At 47.5% G+C, this 23,593-nt stretch overlaps 1 protein-coding gene across 1 annotated transcript; it reads right to left on the bottom strand.

Annotated features, from left to right (window-relative positions):
- Positions 1-18,969: 18,969 nt before the first annotated feature.
- On the bottom strand, positions 18,970-20,925 carry LOC125522475 (probable glycosyltransferase At5g25310). The gene is made up of 3 exons (XM_048687534.1): positions 20,425-20,925; positions 19,960-20,320; positions 18,970-19,889 (listed from the first exon to the last, which is right to left on the bottom strand). The coding sequence occupies exons 1-3, from the start codon at positions 20,772-20,774 to the stop codon at positions 19,161-19,163; spliced, it is 1,440 nt and encodes a 479-aa protein (XP_048543491.1). The 5' UTR covers positions 20,775-20,925; the 3' UTR covers positions 18,970-19,160.
- Between the last annotated feature and the right edge of the window lie 2,668 nt (positions 20,926-23,593).

Below are 23,593 nucleotides of genomic sequence, written 5' to 3'. Positions count from 1 at the left end.
TTCTTTTGCTGGTATGCGAAACTAGGTGGTATAAACTTAGCAACAATGTAATTAGCATAATCAGCATACCATGGAGCAGTATGAGAAGCATTTATGACATTTAATTGCTCATCAGGAAAGCTATCATCAATAGGTAGTGGGTCATGAAGCACATTTTCTAACCTAGACAAGTTGTCTGCAACGGGGTTCTCAGCTCCTTTTCTATCAACAATATGCAAATCAAATTCTTGTAGCAAGAGAACCCATCTAATAAGTCTAGGTTTAGCATCTTTCTTTTCCATAAGATATTTAATAGCAGCATGATCAGTGTGAATAGTTACTTTAGAATCAACAATATAAGGTCTAAACTTATCACAAGCAAATACAACTGCTAAGAATTCTTTTTCAGTGGTAGCATAATTTCTTTGAGCATTGTCTAGAGTTTTACTAGCCTATTGAATAACATTTAGTTTCTTATAAACTATTTGCCCTAGAACAACACCTACAGCATAATCACTAGCATCACACATAATTTCAAAGGGTAAATTCCAATCAGGTGGCTGGACAATAGGTGCAGAGATCAATGCTTTCTTAAGTATTTCAAATGCTTCTACACAATCATCATCAAAGAAAAATGGTATATCTTTTTGTAATAAATTAGTCAGAGGCCGAGAGATTTTTGAGAAGTCCTTAATGAACCTCCTATAAAAATCGGCATGACCAAGGAAACTTCTTATACCTTTGATGTCCTTGGGACATGGCATCTTTTCAATAGCATCAACCTTGGTGTCGGTGTCAAAACCGGTGGATCTCGGGTAGGGGGTCCCGAACTGTGCGTCTAAGGCGGATGGTAATAGGAGGCAGGGACACGATGTTTTACCCAGGTTCGGGACTTCTCGATGGAGGTAATACCCTACGTCCTGCTTGATTGTTCTTGATGATATGAGTATTACAAGAGTAGATCTACCACGAGATCAGAGAGGCTAAACCCTAGAAGCTAGCCTATGGTATGATTGTATGTTGTCCTACGGACTAAAACCCTCCGGTTTATATAGACACCGGGGGAGGCTAGGGTTACACAAGGTCGGTTACAAAGGGGGAGATATCCATATCCGTATTGCCTAGCTTGCCTTCCACACCAAGTAGAGTCCCATGCGGACACGGGACGGAGTCTTCAATCTTGTATCTTCATAGTCCAACGGTCCGGCCAAAGGATATAGTCCGGCCGTCCAGAGACCCCCTAATCCAGGACTTCCTCAGTAGCCCCTGAACTAGGCTTTAATGACGATGAGTCCGGCACGCAGTGTTGTCTTCCGCATTGCAAGGCCGGTTCCTCCTCCGAATACACAATGAAGAGTTTGAATACAAGGATAGTGTCTGACCCTGCAAAATAAGTTCCACATACCACCGTAGAGAGAATAATATTTCCACAAATTTAATCTGCTGACGCGTTTTGGCAGCATGACATCATGCCATGGCCCGGTAATTATTAGAACCATTTTTCTTTAACCAGCCCCGCACATAACGCGAGGCAGTTTCTTGACACGTCTTGTCAAAGCAAAGATCGGGTTCCCCTTATCATGGGATTCTCATCAATACAAATGTGGGTAAACCAACCGTGCCTGTTGGTATGACTCCTAGATCTTAGGTAAGTCTCGAACGGCCATGAGGAGGAAGCCTGATATTCATCCCCTTTATAAATGGACAAGGCTTTTTCTTTTTCCCTCCTGTGCTCAATCGAATCCTTCCCCCGCCTCGAGTTCTAACACCCAAAGCTCAGGTCACATGCTTCGGACCTTCAATCATGTCCGGATCCAGCCTTCAAGGTCGGTGGGTGCCTTCCTCCGTCACGGAGGAGGACATCAAGAAGTTGAGGGAGGCCAGATATCTGACCGCCGAAATTTCGCATAGGCTGCCCGCCCGAGGGCATGTCGTCCCTACCCCCGAACCCAACGAGAGCGTCGTGTTCGTCTCCCCCTTCCTCCGAGGACTAGGCCTCGCTTTGGATCCCTTTGTTAGGGGTCTTATGTTCTATTACGGGCTGGATTTTCACGATCTGGCCCCGGATTCCCTTCTTCACATCTCGTCATTTATTGTCGTGTGTGAGGCCTTCCTCCGCATTACCCCTCACTTCGGCCTGTGGCTTAAGATCTTCGATGTGAAGCCGAAGATGGCCTAGGGGCAGTACGCAGCGTGCGGAGGTTCTTTAATAAGCAAAATTGCTGACGCTCCATGGCCAAAGGGTTCCTTTCCAGAGGTGTCCGAATTGTGGCAACGGGAGTGGTTTTATGTCACAGCTCCCCGAAGTGCCAAATGGGTAGCTGCCCCCACCTTTCGCTCGGGCCCCCCACCACAACTGATGTCATGGATCAGCAGGGGGCTGAGCTGGGGTCTAGCCAAGGACGTGCCAATACTGCAGAGCCGTATCCGAGATCTCTTCAAGGGAGATTTCAGTCTGGTTATGGTAATGCAAGTTATGCTGGTTCGTCAAGTCCAGCCTTGCAAACGCCGGCCCCTCCGCATGTGGGAATTCAACCCAGAAGGACCGCACACTATTCAGCATTTCCACGGCATGACGCACGAGGAGATGTATAAATCGTTGTTCGGACCCCAAATAGAGTGTCCGGACACTACCGAGGACATGGGCCTGAGCTGCAACCGCCCCGCTGCCCAAGTAAGTAATCCCCTGGCCGAACACACTGTCCTTTTGTTTATCATGACATCATTTTGACGAATCGCTCTTTGACCAGGACTGGATAGCAAAGGCGAAGATGATCCGGTGTTTGGCCCCCTTCCTGAACGCTTGGACAATCGGTGCTGGAAAAGATGCTCGAGCCAGCACCTCGTCTAGTGCCCTCAAAGAAAGATGAAGGGAGGAATAAATAGGGCGAAAGCAGGCCTCCATCGCTACCTATTCCAATCAAAGGAATGAGCGCCTCCGCGAGGGAGGATAACCAAGGGGGAGAATCTGACATTCTCCCTCCCCGGGGAAGGAAGAGGACTACCTCTGAAGATCCAGAAACCAAGGTTTCCAAACGGGAGAAGAAATCTCTGCCAGAGGGTCCTGCCTCGGAGGGTATTCTTGCCGCACAATGTCCGCGCGGGGATCAGCCCTCTACCGAGCTGTAAGTAATCAAAAAGTACTTAATAGTGAAGATATCCTACCTTGCTTCCGAAGACAATAACCGATGCTTGTGAATTGTAGTCCGGATCGCAGCTCTTCTCGATAGAGTTCATCTTCGGGGGTTCTTCTTCCGAAGATGATGGAGAGCGAAATGCCTCCCCCGGACTCCCCAGCTCAAGAAGCGGGCGACCTTGAAGTGTCGTCGCGAAGGGTATCTCCGGATCCAATATCGCCGGAAGATAACTCTTTGGCTGCCTGGCATCCCCAGTATTCGGCTCCTGAGAAGAGCGACAACAAGGGTCCATACAGTGTGCGACCGGACGTGCTGAAGGATCTTTTGGGGCAAGCTGTCGTCTCGGAAGCACATCGTACGCTAATGGGTACGGTAATTGAAAGGATTTCATCCGCCGAAAGCGGTTTGCACGAAGCTTTTATGAGTCTGCTAAAAGGCTTCGAGGTACATGAAATAATGTATGCCTTTAACAGTGCCGCATACGTTAGGTATGCCCATGCAGATAGTAGCTCCTGAGACTCTGGTTCTCGTCGAGAACGGCGGCAAACAGAGGATCATAGTCCCAGGTAATAACCAGACCGCCTTTATGTGCAGATGGTTGAAGCTCCGGTGGCTAGTCGGACTGATGGGTTTGCCGAACTAAAGCGGCAGCTAGATGCGGCAGATGCCGACATCGTGCTTGTCAACAAGCGGCTTGACGAGGCACAAGGTGAGTGATTTTTCTGGTGATCGTCACATAGTAAGAGTAGCATGATGCCAGTATCTTTAATATGTTGTGACTACAGATGGAGCTGCCACCGTGGAGACCCTTCGGGCAGAGCTTGCCCGAGCCAAGGAGCAAGCGAGGAGTAGCAATGCGGCACCTTTAAAGGCGGTCGAAGAGTTAAGGGCCGAACAGGCCGCGCATTGCGAGAGCAAGGAAAAAATAGCCAAGATGGCTGTAGAATTAAAAGATGTTGCTGACCGTTACCGGCTTCTTGAAGAAGAAGACCGGGCGAAAGCGATGGACCTGGAGAAGGCCCGGGTGGCTGCCAAGGAAGCCCGCTCCAAAATTAGAGCGACGAAGGAGGAGCTGAATCAAGCTGCAGATATCGTGTCTGGGAAGCCCTTCTTGTTGCGGACTAAGTTCGGAGATCCGAAGTATGCTCCTCTGGACCGGCTATGGAGTTCTGCGGATGACTACATGGATTTGGCTACAAGTGCTGCTGATGCAGCCGAGTACTTCAAGGATCAGAAAGGCCCCGAAGTGGAGAAGCTGTTCTGGTCACAGTTTCACGCTCCAGTCCGTCTGCTGCTGCTGAATGAGCGATTGACCAGTTGGGCTGAGCTCCATAGGTTGTCCGGACTTGCCATGAGGTCCGTTGTGGATCACCTGTGGCCGGGAGGGTCAAGGCCGAGTAGCTACTTTAGCTTAGTGCAACAATTCCTTGAAGCTGTGCCGCGCATTGATGCTGTAAAGAGATCAGCGTGCATAGAAGGTGCGCGGATGGCCCTAGACCGTGTCAAAACATACTGGGCGGAGATGGAGGCCACCACTGTTGCGGCACAGGGTTCGGCCATAGGCCGAGTGGCTGCCGAGCACTACTTTGAAGAAGTCCTTAAAGGTGCTCGCTTGATAGAGGCTCAGTGCTCGAAGAATATTATTTTCCAGTGACATGTAGTCCCATTGTATAAACAATGTTTTTCTGAATTAATCAAGGCTGTATTTATACTTTTGCCCAAAAGTACTATGATGCCTCATGTGCGGCCGTTTATGTATATATGTATATAACCTAAAAGTTTGCAGTCATCGGCTTCCGCCCCCACGCATATAATGCGGGGGTGTTCGCAAAAGATGCATATCCACACTTGATCCAACGTCTTGGTCCGTTAAGGAGGTGATAGCATAGCGAACAAGGCAATCGGACTATATTGCTTTAACACTTTCACTTAGCCATAGGAGTTTGACAGTGGGGCTACTATATAGCCCCTGGTACTTCTGCGCTCGTCCAAAGACGGTGCGCGTACGTACATGACCGGGAAACGGCCCTTCGTTAATGCGGAGGAATCCCGAAGATTCCGATTAGTCATCGAGTGGTTGACCAGTCTCTCGCTATATCATGACAGTCAGTTTTCGGCTTTCTCTACTGAGGTGCTCATCCAAACGAACCAGGGCACAATCGCAGTAGTTCTCCCAGTGCTACCTTAGCCGATATAACGGAACGTAAGGTACCAAAACATGGGAGCCGGGCGAACCCAACATTTGACTAAAGACATGATTCAGAGCTGATGCATATAGGGCCAAACTCGCGACGCCGAACACTCCCTAAGGTGTTTGGTCTTTATAACATATACCGGGCTAAACAATGCCCTTTATAAGAAACCCCATGTGTCCAGGTACGTGCAAAATCCTGGCGTGGCCACATGCCAATAATGCCGGCATCCTTCTCGGTTGTGTGGAGTATCCGGAGGATGTGAGCAACGAGAGACAGTAAAAAAGGTTTACGCAGGGCCTTAATCTAAAAAGAAACCTTTTGGCGGGTCCCTGGTGCATGTCTGCGCGTGTGTCTCCATTGTGATGTGTCCTGGACATGTGTAGCACGATTGTAACCTGCAAAAAGGAAAGAACTTAGATAAAGGTTGTCGTGCAGAAAAGAAGAATGAGTTATCAGAATTCCAGGGGAGCCTAGTTGAGCCGGGCTGGCCCTGATTACACGCGAGAAGCCCCTGGTGTCGCTTTATGAGGGTTTGAAAACCAATCTTATACATGTATGATGGAACGCCGGAATCGTCTAACCGTGTTCGTGGTCTTGACGACCTGCCATTTTTCTGGTTGGTGAGGCCGTCTAGTGTGCGGCTGCTAGAGCTGCCGCGTCCTCTTCCGTACGTGAAGAACGGTTGGTATTTCCGCTAACTGTAATGATGCCTCGTGGACCGGGCATCTTGAGCTTGAGAAAAGCATGATGCGGTATTGCGTTAAAACGACCGAAAGCCGACCTTCCGAGTAGTGCTTGAAAATCACTTCGGAATGGAGCGATGTGAAAAGTTAACGTTTCACTTCAGAAGTTATCGGGAGAACCGAATACCACCTCTAGTAGTAGAGAGCCCGTACAGTGGGCCTCTTGACCTGGTATTACCCCCTTGAAGGTAGTATTAGTGTGGCTTATTTGTGTCGGGTCTATCCCCATTTTGCGGACTGTGTCTTGATATATCAGATTGAGATCACTGCCGCCGTCCATGAGGACCCTTGTGAAATGGTACCCATTTATTATTGGGTCTAACACCAAGGCCGTCAGTCCTTCGCGCCGGATATGTGTATCATGATCCCTACGATCAAAAGTGATCGGGCAGGCCAACCATGGGTTGGACCTAGGGGTGACGGGCTCGATGGCGCGTGTGCATTGGAGTGCGTGATTGCTTCTCCTCCTTGTCACATTGATCATGTTGACTGTTTTAACCTCCGGTGGGAAATTTTTCTGTCCTCCAGCGCTTTGTTGGCAAGGTTCATCCTCGTCTTCGCTTGGTGTCTCCTCCCCTTTGTGTTCAGCGTTTAGCTTACCGGCCTGCTTGAATACCCAACATTCTCTGTGGGTATGATTTGCAGGTTTGTCTGGGGTGCCGTGAATCTGACAGAGCTTGTCAAGAATTTTGTTTAGGCCAGATTGTCCTTCTCTGCTGCGTTTGAAAGGCTTTTTCCGCTGACCTGGTCAGGAGCCCCTGAATCCGGCGTTTACCGCCGTATTATCTGGGCTACCTTCTTTATTTTGACGCTTGTTTTTGTTGCGTCGTGGTTTACCATTGCCATCACTTACTTCGGATGTGCTTGGGTCATTGGTGCTGCTACGGGCCAACCAGCTGTCCTTGCCCGCACAAAAGCGGGTCATGAGGCTTGTTAGGGCTGCCATTGTTCTTGGTTTTTCTTGACCGAGGTGTCTGGCGAGCCATTCGTCTCGGGCGCTGTGTTTAAAAGCTGCTAAGGCTTCAGCGTACGGACAGTCGACTATTTGGTTCTTCTTGGTGAGGAACCTGTTCCAAAGATTTCGGGCGGACTCTCCGGATTGTTGGATTATGTGACTTAAATCGTCTGCATACGGAGGTCAGACATAAGTCCCTTGAAAATTGGCCCGGAAAGCGTCCTCGAGCTCCTCCCAACTTCCAATTGAGTTTTCGGGGAGGCTTTTCAGCCAGTGCCTAGCTGGCCCTTTAAGCTTGAGGGGCAAGTATTTAATGGCATGGAGATCGTCTCCACGAGCCATTTGAATATGGAGGATGAAGTCCTCTATCCAGACTCCAGGGTATGTGGTTCCGTCGTACGCCTCTATGTTCACTGGTTTGAATCCTTCTAGGAATTCGTGATCCAGCACCTCATCAGTGAAACATAGTGGGTGTGCGACACCCCTGTATTGGGATGTGCCATAGTGTTCGGACGGTTGTAGTCTTCGGTGCTGGTTGTGTACCATAGCGCGCTTCCTAGATCCATAGATAGATCTGGTCGCGCCGGATTTTTGACGCAAGTTCTCACGTAGAATGTGTGTTGACTCATGCGTGACTTTGTTCGCCGCTCTATCACGTTCACAGGGTGGTGGATCCGGCCGGTTGGCCGTATCACTTATCGGCTGTATGGGCTCTAAGGCCTCGTCGTCGAATTCTGGTAATAGCTTGCGCTTTGGATAGCTATTTGGGTGGTAGCTTCTACCATACTTTGTTACTTTGTTCCACTTGCTGTTGAGCGTATATTGTGCGACCTTGAGCCTTTGCTTTTGTTTCTTCAGGCTTCTCACTGTGGCAGTAAGCCTTCTGCGGAGGTTCTCTTGCTCCAAGTGTGTTTCCGGGATGATGGGTGCATCATCGTCCGGACTGTTTTCTTCCCTAGATGGGGACGGATGATGCTTATCTTTGGCGTCATCGTGTTCGGACGTCGGATCCGTGCTATGTTTGCTGTTTGCATCTTGATCGTTTTCTGCCACCGGGGTGGTGCAGTTGTCATCTTCTCCGGAGTCGTGTGGACTATTGTTATCGCTATTTTTTGCTATGGCGGGACTTAGGGCAGCGCCGCTGACGTCGGCGCTTGGGTTGCTTCTTGGAGAGGTCATCCTTCGCTTTCTCATCGCCATTGACTTCGTTGGTGGTGTCCACCATGTACACGTCATGTGATGAAGTAGAGGTCTGGCGCCCTTTGGGCGGTGGTTCCAGTTCGTCTCCGGCTTCGTCGTCCATACCGTCAATGTCCTCAGAGCCGAAGTCGAGCATGTAAGTCGTCGACAGTGGCTACTAAGTGGGTGGTGGGTGGGCGGCAAATTTCTTCGTCGTCCGCATCCCATTCTGGCCGGACATAGTTCGGCCAAGGTTCTCCTGATAGGGAGAGAGACCTTAATGAATTTAGCACATCTCCAAAAGGTGAGTGCTGAAAGATATCCGCGGAGGTGAACTCCATGATCGGCGCCCAGTCAGACTCGACGGGCACGGATACGAGCGGCTCGGAGTCCGTGGCCGAGGATGAATCCAGTAGTTCGGCAACACGGCTCTCGTAAGGGGTGAAGTAAGTATCCGGCTCTATCGCCACTGAGAGTGCGGCCTCCATGGCGGGGTCCATCCCTCCACTCTCGGATGGCGAGACATGCTCCAGATTAAAGGCTGGAGTAGCTGCGGATGCGATCTCCGGAACACTGTCCGACGGTAGAGTTACGTCCTGCTCGTCGTGACTGCGCGGCGCGTCCGGCATGGGCTCGAATCTGTCGAAGATCAAGTCTCCGCGGATATCGGCTGTGTAGTTCAAGTTTCCAAATCTGACCTGATGGCCAGGGGCGTAGCTCTCAATCTGCTCCAGATGGCCAAGCGAATTGGCCCGCAGTGCAAAGCCGCCGAATATGAAGATCTGTCCGGGGAGGAAAGCCTCACCCTGGACCGCGTCTCTAGCGATGATCGAAGGAGCCATCGAGCCTTATGGTGACGACACAGTGGAACTCTCAATGAAAGCACCAATGTCGGTGTTAAAACCGGCGGATCTCGGGTAGGGGGTCCCAAACTGTGCGTCTAAGGCGGATGGTAACAGGAGGCACGGGACATGATGTTTTACCCAGGTTTGGGCCCTCTCGATGGAGGTAATACCCTACGTCCTGCTTGATTGTTCTTGATGATATGAGTATTACAAGAGTAGATCTACCACGAGATCAGAGAGGCTAAACCCTAGAAGCTAGCCTATGGTATGATTGTATGTTGTCCTACGGACTAAAACCCTCCAGTTTATATAGACACCGGAGGAGGCTAGGGTTACACAAGGTCGGTTACAAAGGGGGAGATATCCATATCCGTATTGCCTAGCTTGCCTTCCACGCCAAGTAGAGTCCCATCCAGACACGGGACGAAGTCTTCAATCTTGTATCTTCATAGTCCAACAGTCCGGCCAAAGGATATAGTCCGGCTGTCCCGAGACCCCCTAATCCAGGACTCCCTCACTTGGCTTTATCAACTTCAATACCTCTTTCAGAAACTTTATGACCCAAGACAATACCTTCATTAACCATAAAGTGGCACTTTTCCCAATTCAAGACAAGATTAGTTTCTTCACATCTCTGCAAAACTCGATCAAGGTTGCTCAAGCAATCATCAAACGAAGATCCATAGATGGAAAAGTCGTCCATGAAAACCTCACAAATCTTTTCACAAAAGTCAGAGAATATAGCCATCATGCATCTTTAAAAGGTAGCAGGTGCATTACATAAACCAAAAGGCATACGTCTATAAGCAAAAGTACCAAAAGGGCATGTAAAAGTAGTCTTTGATTGATCTTTGGCTGACACAGGTATTTGAGAGAAACCAGAATAACCATCTAGAAAGCAAAAATGTGTATGTTTGGACAATCTTTCTAGCATTTGATCAATAAAAGGTAAGGGGTAATGATCCTTTTTAGTAGCCTTATTTAATTTGCGGAAATCAATTACCATCCTATAACCTGTAATAATTCTTTGAGGAATCAATTCATCTTTATCATTATGAACAACAGTAATACCTCCCGTCTTAGGGACACAATGGACATGGCTTACCCACTGACTATCAGCAACGGGATAAATTATACCTGCCTCAAGGAGCTTTAGTTTCTCCTTTCTTACAACTTCTTTCATTTTAGGGTTCAGCCGGCGTTGATGGTCACGAACTGGTTTAGCATCTTCTTCCAAATTAATTTTATGTTGACATAGAGTGGGACTAATGCCCTTAAGATCATCAAGAGTATACCCAATAGCTGCGCGGTGCTTCTTCAGAGTTTTCAATAATCTCTCTTCCTCTTGCTCTGAAAGGTTAGCACTAATAATAACAGGATATATCTTTTTCTCATTAAGATAAGCATATTTAAGAGTATCAGGTAATGGTTTAAGCGCAGACACAGGATCACCCTTGGGTGGAGGAGGATCCACTAGGATTTCAACAGGTAAATTGTTTTCCAGAATAGGTTCCTGTTTAAAGAATACTTCATCTAATTCCCTTCTTTCATTCATAAACATGTCATTTTCATGGTCTAGCAAATATTGTTCTAAAGGATCACTAGGAGGTACGACAATAGAAACAACACCAATAATTTCGTCCTTAGTAGGTAATTCTTCTTCACGGTGTTGTCTACTAAATTTAGAAAAATTAAATTCATGAGTCATATCATCTAAACCGATAGTAACAACATCTCTTTTGCAATCTATGGTAGCATTAACAGTGTTCGAGAAGGGTCTACAAATATAATGGGACAAAAGCTATCTTGTGGGGAACCAAGAACAAGAAAATCAGCAGGATATTTAGTTTTCCCACACAAGACTTCAACATCTCTAACAATTCCCATTAGTGAAATAGTATCTCTATTGGCAAGTTTAATTGTGACATCAATATCTTCCATCTCAGCAGGTGCAATATCATGCATAACTTATTGGTATAAGGAATAAGGTATTGCACTAGCACTAGCACCCATATCACATAAGCCATGACAACAATGATCTCCTATTTTAACAGAAATAACAGGCATGCCTACCACAGGTCTAGGTTTATCTTTATCACGGGGTTTAGCAATTCTAGCAGTTTCATCACAGAAATAAATGACATGCCCATCAATATTATCAGACAGGAGATCTTTAACAATAGCAATATTAGGTTCAACTTTAACTTGCTCAGGAGGTGTATATGTTTTAATATTGCTTTTACTAACCATAGTTGAAGCTTTAGCATGATCCTTTATCCTAACAGGGAAAGGTGGTTTCTCAACATAAGAAGTAGGAACAACAGGATCATTATAAGTGATAGTCTTTTCTTCAACTTTAATAGCTACAGCTACTTTTACTTCTATGGGAGGATGATATTTAAACCACTTCTCCTTGGGGAGATCAACATAGGTAGCAAAAGATTCACAGAAAGAAGCTACTATCTCAGAGTCAAGTCCATATTTAGTGCTAAATTTATGAAAAATATCGGTATCCATAAAAGATTTAACACCATCAAAACTAGGTGTCATACCTAACTCCTTACCATTGTCGAGGTCCCAATCTTCAGAGTTGCGTTTAATTCTTTCCAATAAATCCCATTTGAATTCAATAGTCTTCATCATAAAAGAGCTAGCACAAGAAGTATCAAGCATGGTGCGATTGTTACCAGAAAACCGGGCATAAATTTTTTGAATAATCATTTCCCTTGAGAGCTCATGATTGGGGCATGAATATAACATTGATTTAAACATCCCCCAAGCTTCAACGATGCTTTCTCCTTCGTGAGGCCAAAATTTATATATATAATTGCGATCACGATGAACAAGATGCATAGGATAAAACTTCTGATGAAATTCCAATTTCAATCGTTTGTAATTCCAAGACCTCATATCATCACATAGCATATACCATGTCGATGCATCTCCCCTCAAAGATAAGAGGAATACCTTCTTCTTAACAACATCTCCGGGTACACCTGCAAGCTTAAATAATCCACAAACTTCATCCACATATATCAGATGTTCATCAGGATGTTTTGTTCCATCTCCTAAAAAAGGATTAGCTAGCAGTTTTTCTATCATACCCGCAGGAACTTCAAAGCAAGCATTTTCATTTTCATTTTCATTTACAGTAGGTTCAGTAGGTTGAGGAGCAACTCTTTGCTCTACTGGTCGGGGTGAAGATACCCCGAACAAGCCCCTCAGAGGATTACTTTTCATAGTAACAAGTGATAGTAAATTTCAGCACACTATATAAATTTTTCCTTACCAAAGGCGCTTCACTCCCCGGCAACGGCGCCAGAAAAGAGTCTTGATGACCCACAAGTATAGGGGATCTATCGTAGTCCTTTCGATAAGTAAGAGTGTCGAACCCAACGAGGAGCAGAAGGAAATGATAAGTGGTTTCTAGCAAGGTATTCTCTGCAAGTACTGAAATAAGTGGTAACATATAGTTTTGTGATAGGATAATTTGTAACGAGCAACAAGTAACAAAAGTAAATAAATTTCAGCAAGGTGGCCCAATCCTTTTGTAGCAAAGGACAAGCCTGGACAAACTCTTATATGATGTAAAGCGCTCCCGAGGACACATCGGAATATCGTCAAGCTAGGTTTCATCACGTTCATATGATTCGCGTTCGGTACTTTGATAATTTGGTATGTGGGTGGACCGGTGCTTGGGTGCTGCCCTTACTTGGATAAGCATCCCACTTATGATTAACCTCTATTTCAAGCATCCGCAACTACAACAAAAGTATTAAGGTAAACCTAACCATAGCATGAAACATATGGATCCAAATCAGCTCCTTATGAAGCAACGCATAAACTACGGTTTAAGCTTCTGTCACTCTAGCAACCCATCATATACTTATTACTTCCCAATGCCTTCCTCTAGGCACAAATAATGGTGAAGTGTCATGTAGTCGACGTTCACATAACATCACTAGAGGAGAGACAACATACATCTCATCAAAATATCGAACGAATACCAAATTCACATGACTACTAATAGCAAGACTTCTCCCATGTCCTCAGGAACAAAAGTAACTACTCACAAAGCATAAACATGTTCATAATCAGAGGGGTATTAATATGCATATAGGATCGGAACATATGATCTTCCACCAATTAGACCAACTAGCATCAACTACAAGGAGTAATTAACACTACTAACAACCTACTAGCACCAATCCCGAACTTAGAGACAAGAATTGGATACAAGAGATGAACTAGAGTTTTGAGATGAGATGGTGCTGATGAAGATGTTGATGGAGATTACCCTCTCCCGATGAGAGGAGCGTTGGTGATGATGATGGCGATGATTTCCCCCTCCGGGAGGGAAGTTTCCCTGGCAGAACAGCTCCGCCAGAGCCCTAGATTGGTTCCGCCAAGGTTCCGCCTCGTGGCGGCGGAGTTTCGTCCAAGAAGATGGCTTATGATTTTTTTCCATCGAAAGACTCCATATAGCAGAAGATGGCCACCGGAGGGCCCATGAGGTAGGGGGGTGCGCCCAGGGATAGGGCGCACCCCCCACCCTCGTGGGCAGGGTGTGGCCCCCTGGTGAAGTTCTTGCTCTCAATATTTTTTATATATTTGGAGAACATCTTCCGTGAAGTTTCAGGACTATTGGAGCTGTGCAGAATAGATCTCTAAGATTTGCTCCTTTTCCAGCCCAGAATCCGAGCTGCCGACATTCTCCCTCTTTATGTAAACCTTATAAAATAAGAGAGAATAGGCATAAGTATTGTGACATAATGTGTAATAACAGCCCATAATGCAATAAATATTGATATAAAAGCATGATGCAAAATGGACGTGTCATGTTCCGAGGCCATATCTGCAAATGCTAGGCTCGTCAAGTTTAACTCGAGTATTTCTACGTGTGCAAAACTGGCTTGCACCCGTTGTATATGAACGTAGAGCTTATCACACCCGATCTTCACGTGGTGTCTCGGCACGACGAACTTTGGCAACGGTGCATAATCAGGGAGAACACTTGTACCTTGAAATTTAGTGAGAGATCATCTTATAATGCTACCGTCAATCAAGCAGAATAAGATGTATAAAAGATAAACATCACATGCAATCAAAATATGTGACATGATATGGCCATCATCATCTTGTGCTTTTGATCTCCATCTCCAAAGTACTGTCATGATCTTCATTGTTACCGGCATGACACCATGATCTCCATCATCTTGATCTTTTATCAACGTGTCGTCACATGGTCGTCTCACCAGCTATTGCTTTTGCAACTATTGCTATCGCATAGCGATAAAGTAAAGCAATTACATGACACTTGCATCTTATGCAATAAAGAGACAACCATAAGGCTCCTGCCAGTTGCCGATAACTTTAACAAAATATGATCATCTCATACAACAATTTATATCTCATCACATCTTGACCATATCACATTACAACATGCCCTGCAAAATCAAGTTATACGTCCTCTACTTTGTTGTTGCAAGTTTTACATGGCTGCTACGGGCTGAGCAAGAACCGTTCTTACCTACGCATCAAAACCACAACAATATTTCGTCAAGTTAGTGTTGTTTTAACCTTCAACAAGGACCGGGCATAGTCACACTCGGTTCAAGTAAAGTTGGAGAAACTGACACCTGCCAGCCACTTGTGTGCAAAGCACGTCGGTAGAACTAGTCTCGCGTAAGCGTAATGTCGGTCCGGGTCGCTTCATCCAACAATAACGCCGAACCAAAGTATGACATGCTGGTAAGCAGTATGACTTGTATCGCCCACAACTCACTTGTGTTCTACTCGTGCATATAACATCTATGCATAAACCTGGCTCGGATGCCACTGTTGGGAAACGTAGTAATTTCAAAAAAATTCCTACGCACACGCAAGATCATGGTGATGCATAACAACGAGAGGGAAGAGTATCGTCCACGTACCCTCGTAGACCGTAAGCTGAAGCGTTATGAGAACGCGGATGATGTAGTCGTACGTCTTCACGATCCGGCCGATCCAAGTACCGAACGTACGACACCTCCGAGTTCAGCACACGTTCAGCTCGGTGACGTCCCACGAACTCCGATCCAACAGAGCTTCGAGGGAGAGTTATATCAGCACGACGGTGTGATGACGGTGATGATGATGCTACCGACGCAGGGCTTCGCCTAAGCACCGCTACGATATGACCGAGGTGGATTATGGTGGAGGGGGGCACCGCACACGGCTAAAAGATCAATTGATCAAGTTGTGTGTTTTAGGGTGCCCCCTGCCCCCGTATATAAAGGAGCAAGGGGGAGGCCGGCCGGCCCCTGTAGGGCGCGGCAGGAGGAGTCCTCCTCCTACTAGGAGTAGGACCCCCCTTTCCTACTCCTACTAGGAGGAGGAAAGGAAGGGGGAAGGGGAGAAGTAAGGATAGGGAGGAAAGGAGGAAATGGGGGCCGGCCCCCTAGTCCAATTCGGTTTGGGCTAGGGGGGCCGGTATTCCCGTAACTCTCCGGTACTCTAAAAAATACCCGAATCACTCGGAACCTTTCCGATGTCCGAATATAGTCCTCCAATATATCGATCTTTATGTTCGACCATTTCGTGACTCCTCGTCATGTCCCTGATCTCATCCGGGACTCCGAACTACCTTCGGTACATCAAATCACATAAACTCATTATACCGATCGTCACCGAACGTTAAGCATGCGGACCCTACGGGTTCGAGAACTATGTAGACATGACCGAGACACGTCTCAGGTCAATAACCAATAGCGGAACCTGGATGTTCATATTGGTTCCTACATATTCTACGAAGATCTTTATCGGTCAAACCGCATAACAACATAGGTTGTTCCCTGTCAAATTAAAAAAAACATACGTTGTTCCCTTTGTCATCGGTATGTCACTTTCGGTATCTCAATACCTAGTTCAATATCGTTACCGGCAAGTCTCTTTACTCATTCCTTAATGCACTATCCCGCAACTAACTCATTAGTTGCATTGCTTGCAAGGTTTATAGTGATGTGCATTACCGAGAGGGCCTAGAGATACCTCTACGACAATCGGAGTGACAAATCCTAATCTCGATCTAAGTCAACTCAACAAGTACCATCATAGACACCTGTAGAGCACCTTTATAATCACCCAATTATTGTGATGTTTGGTAGCACACAAAGTGTTCCTCCGGTAATCGGGAGTTGCATAATCTCATAGTCATAGGAACATGTATAAGTCATGAAGAAAGCAATAGCAGTAAACTAAAACGATCAAGTGCTAAGCTAACGGAATGGGTCAAGTCAATCACATCATTCTCCTAATGATGTGATCCCGTTTATCAAATGACAACTCATGTCCATGGTTAGGAAACATAATCATCTTTGATCAACGAGCTAGTCAAGTAGAGGCATACTAGTGACACTTTGTTTGTCTATGCATTCACACATGTATTATGTTTCCGGTTAATACAATTCTAGCATGAATAATAAAAATTTATCATGAAATAAGGAAATAAATAATAAATTTATTATTGCCTCTAGGGCATACTTCCTTCAAATCATTGCATGGAAAATAAAAAAAGTCTACGCACACGCAAGATCTATCCATGGAGATGCATAGCAATGAGAGGGGAGAGTGTGTCTACGTACCCTCATAGACCGTAAGCGGAAGCATTTAGTAACACGGTTGATGTAGTTGAACTTCTTCGTGATCCAACCGATCGAGTACCGAACGTACGACACCTCTGCGTTCAGCAAACGTTTAGCTCGGCGACATCCTCCGTCTTCTTAATCCAGCAAGACGGTGAGGTAGTGGATGTGTTCCGTCAGCACAACGGTGCGCTGACGGTGATGGTGAAGCTATCTCCGCAGGGCTTCGCCTAATCACTACGAAAATATGACCAAGGGTGTAAACGGTGGTGGAGGGCACCGCACACGGCTAAGATAATGTTGTGTTGTGTTAGGCGCCCGCCTCCCACATATATATATAGGTGGGATGGAGAGGGAAGAAGCCAAAGGGCGCCCCAAGTAGGTCTAAATCCTACTTGGTCTCCTGCCCTTGCCCCCCCCCCCCGCCATATTTGTCGGAGGGGGGAGGAAAGGGGGAAGAGGGAAGGAAGGGGAGGCCGAATGCCCTCCTTTCCCCACTGGGGCGGCTGCCATGGGGTGTGCATCAGCCCGTTGTGGACTGGTGTGCTCCCCTCTAATGGCCCAATAGGCCCACTATCCTCTCGGGGGTGTCCGGTACCCGCTCCGGTACTCCGATGACTACCCGATATACTCTGAAACACTTTCAGTGTTCGAATACCATCGTCCTATTTATCAATCTTTACCTATCAACTATTTCGAGACTCCTCGTCATGTCCGTGATCTCATCCGGGACTCCTAACAGAATTCGGTCACCAAATCATATAACTCATATAACACTATGTCATTAATGAACGTTAAGCATGCGGACCCTACGGGATCGAGAACTATGTAGACATGACCGAGACACCTCTCTGGTCAATAACCAATAGCGGAACCTGCATGCCCATATTGGCTTCTACATATTCTACGAAGATCTTTATCGACAGAATCGTATGACAACATACGTAATTCCCTTTGTCTATCAGTATGTTATTTGCTCAAGATTCGATTGTCGGTATTGGTATCTTCATACCTAGTTCAATCTCATTACCGGCAAGTCTCTTTACTCGTTCTGTAATACATCATCTTGCAACTAACTCATTAGTCACTTTGTTTGCAAGGCTTCTTATGATGTGTATTACCGAGAGGGCCCAGAGATACCTCTCTGATACTCAGAGTGACAAATCCTTCTAACGATCTATGTCAACTCAACAAACACCTTCGGAGATACCTGTAGAGCATATTTATGATCACCCATTTATGTTGTGACGTTTGATAGCACACAAGGTATTCCTCCGGCATCCGGGAGTTGCATAATCTCATAGTCGAAGGAATATGTATTTGACATTAAGAAAACAATAGCAATAAACTGAACGATCAAAATGTTAAGCTAACGGATGAGTCTTGTCCATCACATCATTCTCCTAATGATGTGATCTCGTTATCAAATGACAACATATGTCCATTGTTAGGAACCTTAACCATCTCTGATCAACGAGCTAGTCTAGTAGAGACTTACTAATGACACAATATTTTTTTATGTATTCACACATGTATTTAAGTTTCTGATCAATATAATTCAAGCATGAATAATAAACCTTTATCATGAATAAGGAAATATAAAACAACAACTTTATTATTGCCTTTAGGGCATATTTCCTTCAAAAAGATTGATGAGCGACCAACTAGAGAGCGACAACGGTCATAAACATGCATTGAGGTTAACCAACATTGAGTGCAAGCATGAGTAAGATATAAATCACCATGAACATAAATATTGTGGAGGCTATATTGTTTTTGTTTCAACTACATGCATGAACATGTGCTATGTTAAGCCACTTGAATCATTCAATGGAGAATACCATCCTATCATACTACATCATAATCATTTTAAAAGCATGTTGGCACACAAGATAAACCATTATTCATTCCTAGCTAATTAAGCATGACATTAGTAATTGTAATCTCTAATTGTCATTGCAAACATGTTTCATGCATAAGCTAATCATATTTACAAAAAACAAAATAGGTCGTGTTCGTACCAGCTTTTCTCCGTTTCAATCATTTCGTCAAATATAATCATTATTGGCTTTCACTTGCACGATCGAACGACGTGGATAATAATCATTTGACTAATTTGAAATCTGTAAGCATTTATTTAAATAACAAGACAAGATAATATGAGCTCTTTGTTTGATCAATAATAGTGCATATAAGAGCCACTCAATAGTGCATATATGGGCTCTTTGCCCACATGGCTGCACAATCCAAAACAAAACAAATATCAAGTCGCTCTACATGAATCACAACGCATTTGATTTGAGGGTCGATAGCATGAATGAGACACAGTTATTTCTCAGCAGCAAAATTCGGTATTTACATCCTTTGTAATGTATCTGAAATTATCTAGCACTATGAGAATAAAAACGTAGAGTATGTTACTAATTAGGAACCCAGGGTGTTGCACGGTGTTTCTGTTCTAAATTTCTGTCTACTCATCAGTCATCTGACTGAATTCTGAACTGGCTAGTGGTCGAGCCTGAAGTTGAGCCTCCTGAGCCAGACGGAGTGCAGGATCATGTGGAACATGTCGAGCCTCTCCGGCGGCTGCCGCAGAGTGAAGTGCCGGTTCACCAGCCGCACCCCGTCCCGGAGCCGCTCCACCTCCGCCGTCGGTATCCCCTCCAGCACCTCCTTCAGCCTGGGGATGTCGGCGACGGGGACGGACATCGAGAATGACTCCCACCGCAGTACGTCGGCGAAGGGCGGCGCGTAGCCGTCCGACACCAGTACGGGCACGCACCCGGCGTGGATGGCCTCCACAACACGCGGGCTCGCCACCTCGTGCCCGCTCGGGCACAGGCAGAAGCGCGACCGGTGCATGTAGGCGAAGTAGTCGCTCTGCCGGTCGCGGCCTCGCCGGTTGTGGCTGCCGCTGCTGTTGCCGTTGCCGGTGGTAGAGGGGAGGTCGTACTCGTACACGGGGAATGTGGCCGGGTCGCGGCCCTTCCAGTGCCGGAGCAGGAGATCTCGGACGTGGCCGTGCCGCCCGCCGGCGAAAAAGGCCAGGTAGGGCCGCGCCGACATCCCCGGCGAAGGGCCCAGGAGCTGCCGCGGCGTGTCGCCGTCGTAGAGGTTGATCTCCGGGATGCTCACGTCCTTCCCCGGCCGGAACCCCTCCGACGTGTTGGCGTTGCAGAGCGCACGGATGCCGTTCGCGTACAGCTCCGGGTCCCCCTTGGACGCGTCAGGACCCTACACACAATGAAGCTCTCATCAGCAAGCAGCAAGAGAAAGGTTGATTTTGTGCATGCGTGCGGCGTACCCAGTCGTGGCAGGAGAGCATGAAGTGGTCGGCGCCGGCGGAGCGGTTCCAGAAGGGGTGGCGGGAGGCGACGACGCGGACGTAGTCGCGGACAAGGGAGAGCAGCGGGGCGCGGTCGTATGAGAGGGGCCGGTACGCAAAGTGCACCATCTGGACGACGCTGAAGGGGAGGAAGAAGGCGTGCGCGCGGTCGGGGTCCCACGTCCGGACGCCGGCAGCCGGCGGCGCTAGGAGCTCGAGCTGCTCGATGAAGCGGCCCTCGATGGTGTAGATGTTCTTGCAGGGCCCCGCGTGCAGGATCGGCGGCTCCCCTTCCGCGTACACGTACACCTTGAACCGCCTCTCCATCTCCACGTAGCTCTTGCCATGCCATCCATGAGTAGGCGTGAGAATGTAAGATCAGCCGGTGAAGGAGCAAGCCGGCGACGGACGCTGCTTGGTATCGACGACGTCGATATATCTTACCGGTGGAAGGCTGCCGGGTTGCGGTACACCCTCGCGAGGAGAGCATAGTCCACGTCGTCGCCGCGGAACCATCTTCCCGGCGCCGAGCTGGCGTTGCTGCCACGGTGCAACCGCGCCGCGCGCCGTATCGCGGCTCGCGCGGCGTCGAGCTCCCGCTCCACGCTCGGTCTCCTGCTGGTAAAAGCCCCCTGCTGCCCCAGATGAGACGACGACAGCGACGAAGAGCTGTTCGGCACCTCCGCGCCGGATACGGAGAAGACGCCGACCACGAGGACGAGGAGGGCGGCCCAGAGCGCAACGGCACGCAAGCGCGCAGCAGCAGCAGCAGGAGCAGCAGCAGCCATGCGCATGGCCCGAGCTGCCGGCCTAGACTAAAGTAATCTGTGCCTCAGGGCCGGATCGAGCACGTAGTCTCGGCGCATCCGCGCGCACGGAGGTGGATGGATCGGGTCGATGGATGGATCTGATCATCACATGGAGCAAGTCAACGAGGAGGAGGTCATGTGTTGAGCGAGTGGGATTAAGTTAGCAGGATTGCAGGTCGCGAGGGGTTGGAAATTTGCTGCTGCCTGGCTGCCTGCACGCTCTCTCATGCGCCTTCTAGTACTTCCCCAGTAATAATGCAGTACAATTAAAATAGGAAATATGGTTGGCTTCGATTGAGTCCCATGCCTTGAATGCTCGCTCTATCGGCGACTCGACGCCGACGACCACGGACGGAGTGCCCCGAGATCTCGATCGACGTCACACGGAGATGTTCGTATGGTCAATTCGGTTCGGTTTATTTGGGTTTTTAAAATTTTGGTTTTCATAAAAGAACAACAGGAATAATCACAATAAAAATTGCCACAGAACCTTATTAGCCAAAATTTTATCGGTTCGATTTGGCGGTTAACCAGAAAACCGAAATACGTATGCACCATCATGAGTCGAAACAGCTGTGTCATATACTGATTTGCTATACTTCACAGTCATAGTCGTCAAATATTAAGTCGTGTATTGTTGTTTGGCTTCAAAGAGGTCCTCCCTGTATTGAGGAGCTCCTGACAGCTGATTGTAATCCTATTACCTAAGGAATAAAACTCCCTTCATCCTCGCAAAAAAAAATAGTCGTCAATCATCTTAACTAATAATATAGCTGCAGATTAGTATTTGCATGTAATCAAGATTCTATAATCGATGCACTAGACGGATGTGCTTTGTGCTTGCATGAATCTATGCACAACTGGAAATAAGCAACAAACTAGCTAGCGGCGGAGGGGCGGGCCGGTGTCCGTCAGTAGGGGTGGCAGTGGAAGGGAACCTAGTCGCCAGAAGGGGAGAGGAAGAAAGGGTGGCCGATGTGTGCTCTCGGTGGGTTCCTCTCAATTGGGATGGATCAATCCATCCCCAGTAAAAACATGGGTAATTTCCCATCAACTCTAGGGTATGTTCAATGGGCCATGCAGCAAAATCCAAGGAAGCATCTTGTGGGCTGCTTTCACTAGTGCGTGCCATTTTGGCTGCGCAGCCACCGAATAGGGCTCGCTCGTTTTTTCGCCTTTTGGTTAAGATTCGGCTGCGAAGCAGCGTAGTCTGGGTAAGAAATCTAAACTAAACGGGGCCTTAGACTAATCCGCTAGTCGGTTGTTCTTGCACCAGAGAGAAACGAGGGTGGGAGACTCATAATTCGGTTACTTCGCATATACGGATTCTCTCAAACGAAAACCGATTTAACACTAAACACAAAATAGTGTCTATTTTTTAAACGGAACTGAATAACCAACAACCAATTTAGCCTATATTTCGGTTAAAACTATTCGGTTCGGATTTGGTGTTCGGTTGTCGATTTGAAAGTAGTGCCCAACCCTACTCATACCACGGAACGCGGACGTGGACTAGTTCGGTGAGTGCCGACAATACGTGTGGTCAAAACATACTGGTGGCTAACGCATGTTTCACTGTGCCATTTTTCACTTGTGGGATTTTTTATAAATTTATAATAGATTATTACGGTTGATTGTTTTGTTTTGATTTTTTTTGTGTTGGTTTGCATTTTAATTATATTCTGTTGGTGTTTATATTCATCTGTATATCGTGTTGGGTCGTTGTTGGGTACATTATTTGTTTCGAAAGGAGAGTGGAGTTGTTTGCTGCATGGTTACGGTTTCTTTACACGTTTCGGCCTCGGGTGAGCGGGTTGGTGGTTGTTTAAGCTTCTTGGGAGCTCCTATTCAACATTGAAACCATGAAATTCTTGCTATAACGCTCACATGACCAGCCTACGAAGCTCTCGCTCACCCAGCTTGGCTCCCTGCTCCTCTCGCTCGTTTAGTGTTGGGGATATAACCCTGCGGTGTGACCCACCCCAGGAGGGGCCGGGTTACACTGTTGGCAACTCAAGAATAAAGGGCTTAGATGGGCCTGAGAAGACATGAAGACTAGCACTACTAGGGAAAAGCTTATAGGCAGACTCTTACTAGTAGCGCGGGTTTATAACCCTCGCTGCTGCTACTTACTAGTAGCGCGAGTTTTTACCCCTCGCTACTACTAAGTTGATACTAGTAGCGCGGGTTTTTAACCCGCGCTACTACTAAGCGGTCTCTACCGTGCCCTCCCGGGACATGCCATAGTAGTAGCGAGGGATACAAACCCACGCTACTACTAAGTTGATAGTAGTAGCGCGGTTTTATACCCCTCGCTACTACTAAGTACGAGGTAGGTGAAATCCCCATATCCTCGGCCGAATCCCTCGTCTCTCCCTCACTTTTCCCCTCTCTCACTTTCCACCTCTCTCCCTCGTACTCCAGCGGTGGCCGCCGCTGGTACACTTTGCTTTCTTCCTCCCTCCCTCTCCGAGATCCCTTCGGTGGGAGGTTGTCGGAGCTCCTCGCCGCCGCCAAGATGCGGAAGCACGACCTCGGCATCCTCCTCCTCACCGCCTTCGCCGTCTTCTTCTCGCTCCAGGTCAGCCCTCCTCCTCCTCCTCCTCCTCCCCCCCTCTCTGATTCGATCCGGAACCCTAGCTTACCCATCCCCCTCCTCCTCCGACAGCACGAGGGCCGCCGCGAGGTGCTGCTCCCCACGCATGACACCAAGATCCAGGTCCTCCAGCTCCCGGCCAATGTCGGGCTGGCCTCCGCGGCCTCCAAGAGGCGCGCGTCATGGTGGAGATCTCCCTGCTCCCGGC

The sequence above is a fragment of the Triticum urartu genome, chromosome 7, assembly GCF_003073215.2.
Source record: "Triticum urartu cultivar G1812 chromosome 7, Tu2.1, whole genome shotgun sequence".
Classification (NCBI taxonomy): domain Eukaryota; kingdom Viridiplantae; phylum Streptophyta; class Magnoliopsida; order Poales; family Poaceae; genus Triticum; species Triticum urartu.
The sequence above is the reverse complement of the archived record's forward strand: the minus strand, read 5'-3'. Positions and strand labels throughout refer to the sequence as shown.

What these genes read in the sequence shown, in the direction of transcription:
- LOC125522475 (XM_048687534.1), bottom strand. Translation starts at nt 20,774, where the DNA reads ATGCGCATGGCTGCTGCTGCTCCTGCTGCTGCTGCTGCGCGCTTGCGT. An exon ending in AACCCGGCAGCCTTCCACCG is followed by an intron (nt 20,321 to 20,424) that starts GTAAGATATATC and finishes ATGGCATGGCAA; the next exon opens with GAGCTACGTGGAGATGGAGA. An exon ending in TGCTCTCCTGCCACGACTGG is followed by an intron (nt 19,890 to 19,959) that starts GTACGCCGCACG and finishes CATTGTGTGTAG; the next exon opens with GGTCCTGACGCGTCCAAGGG.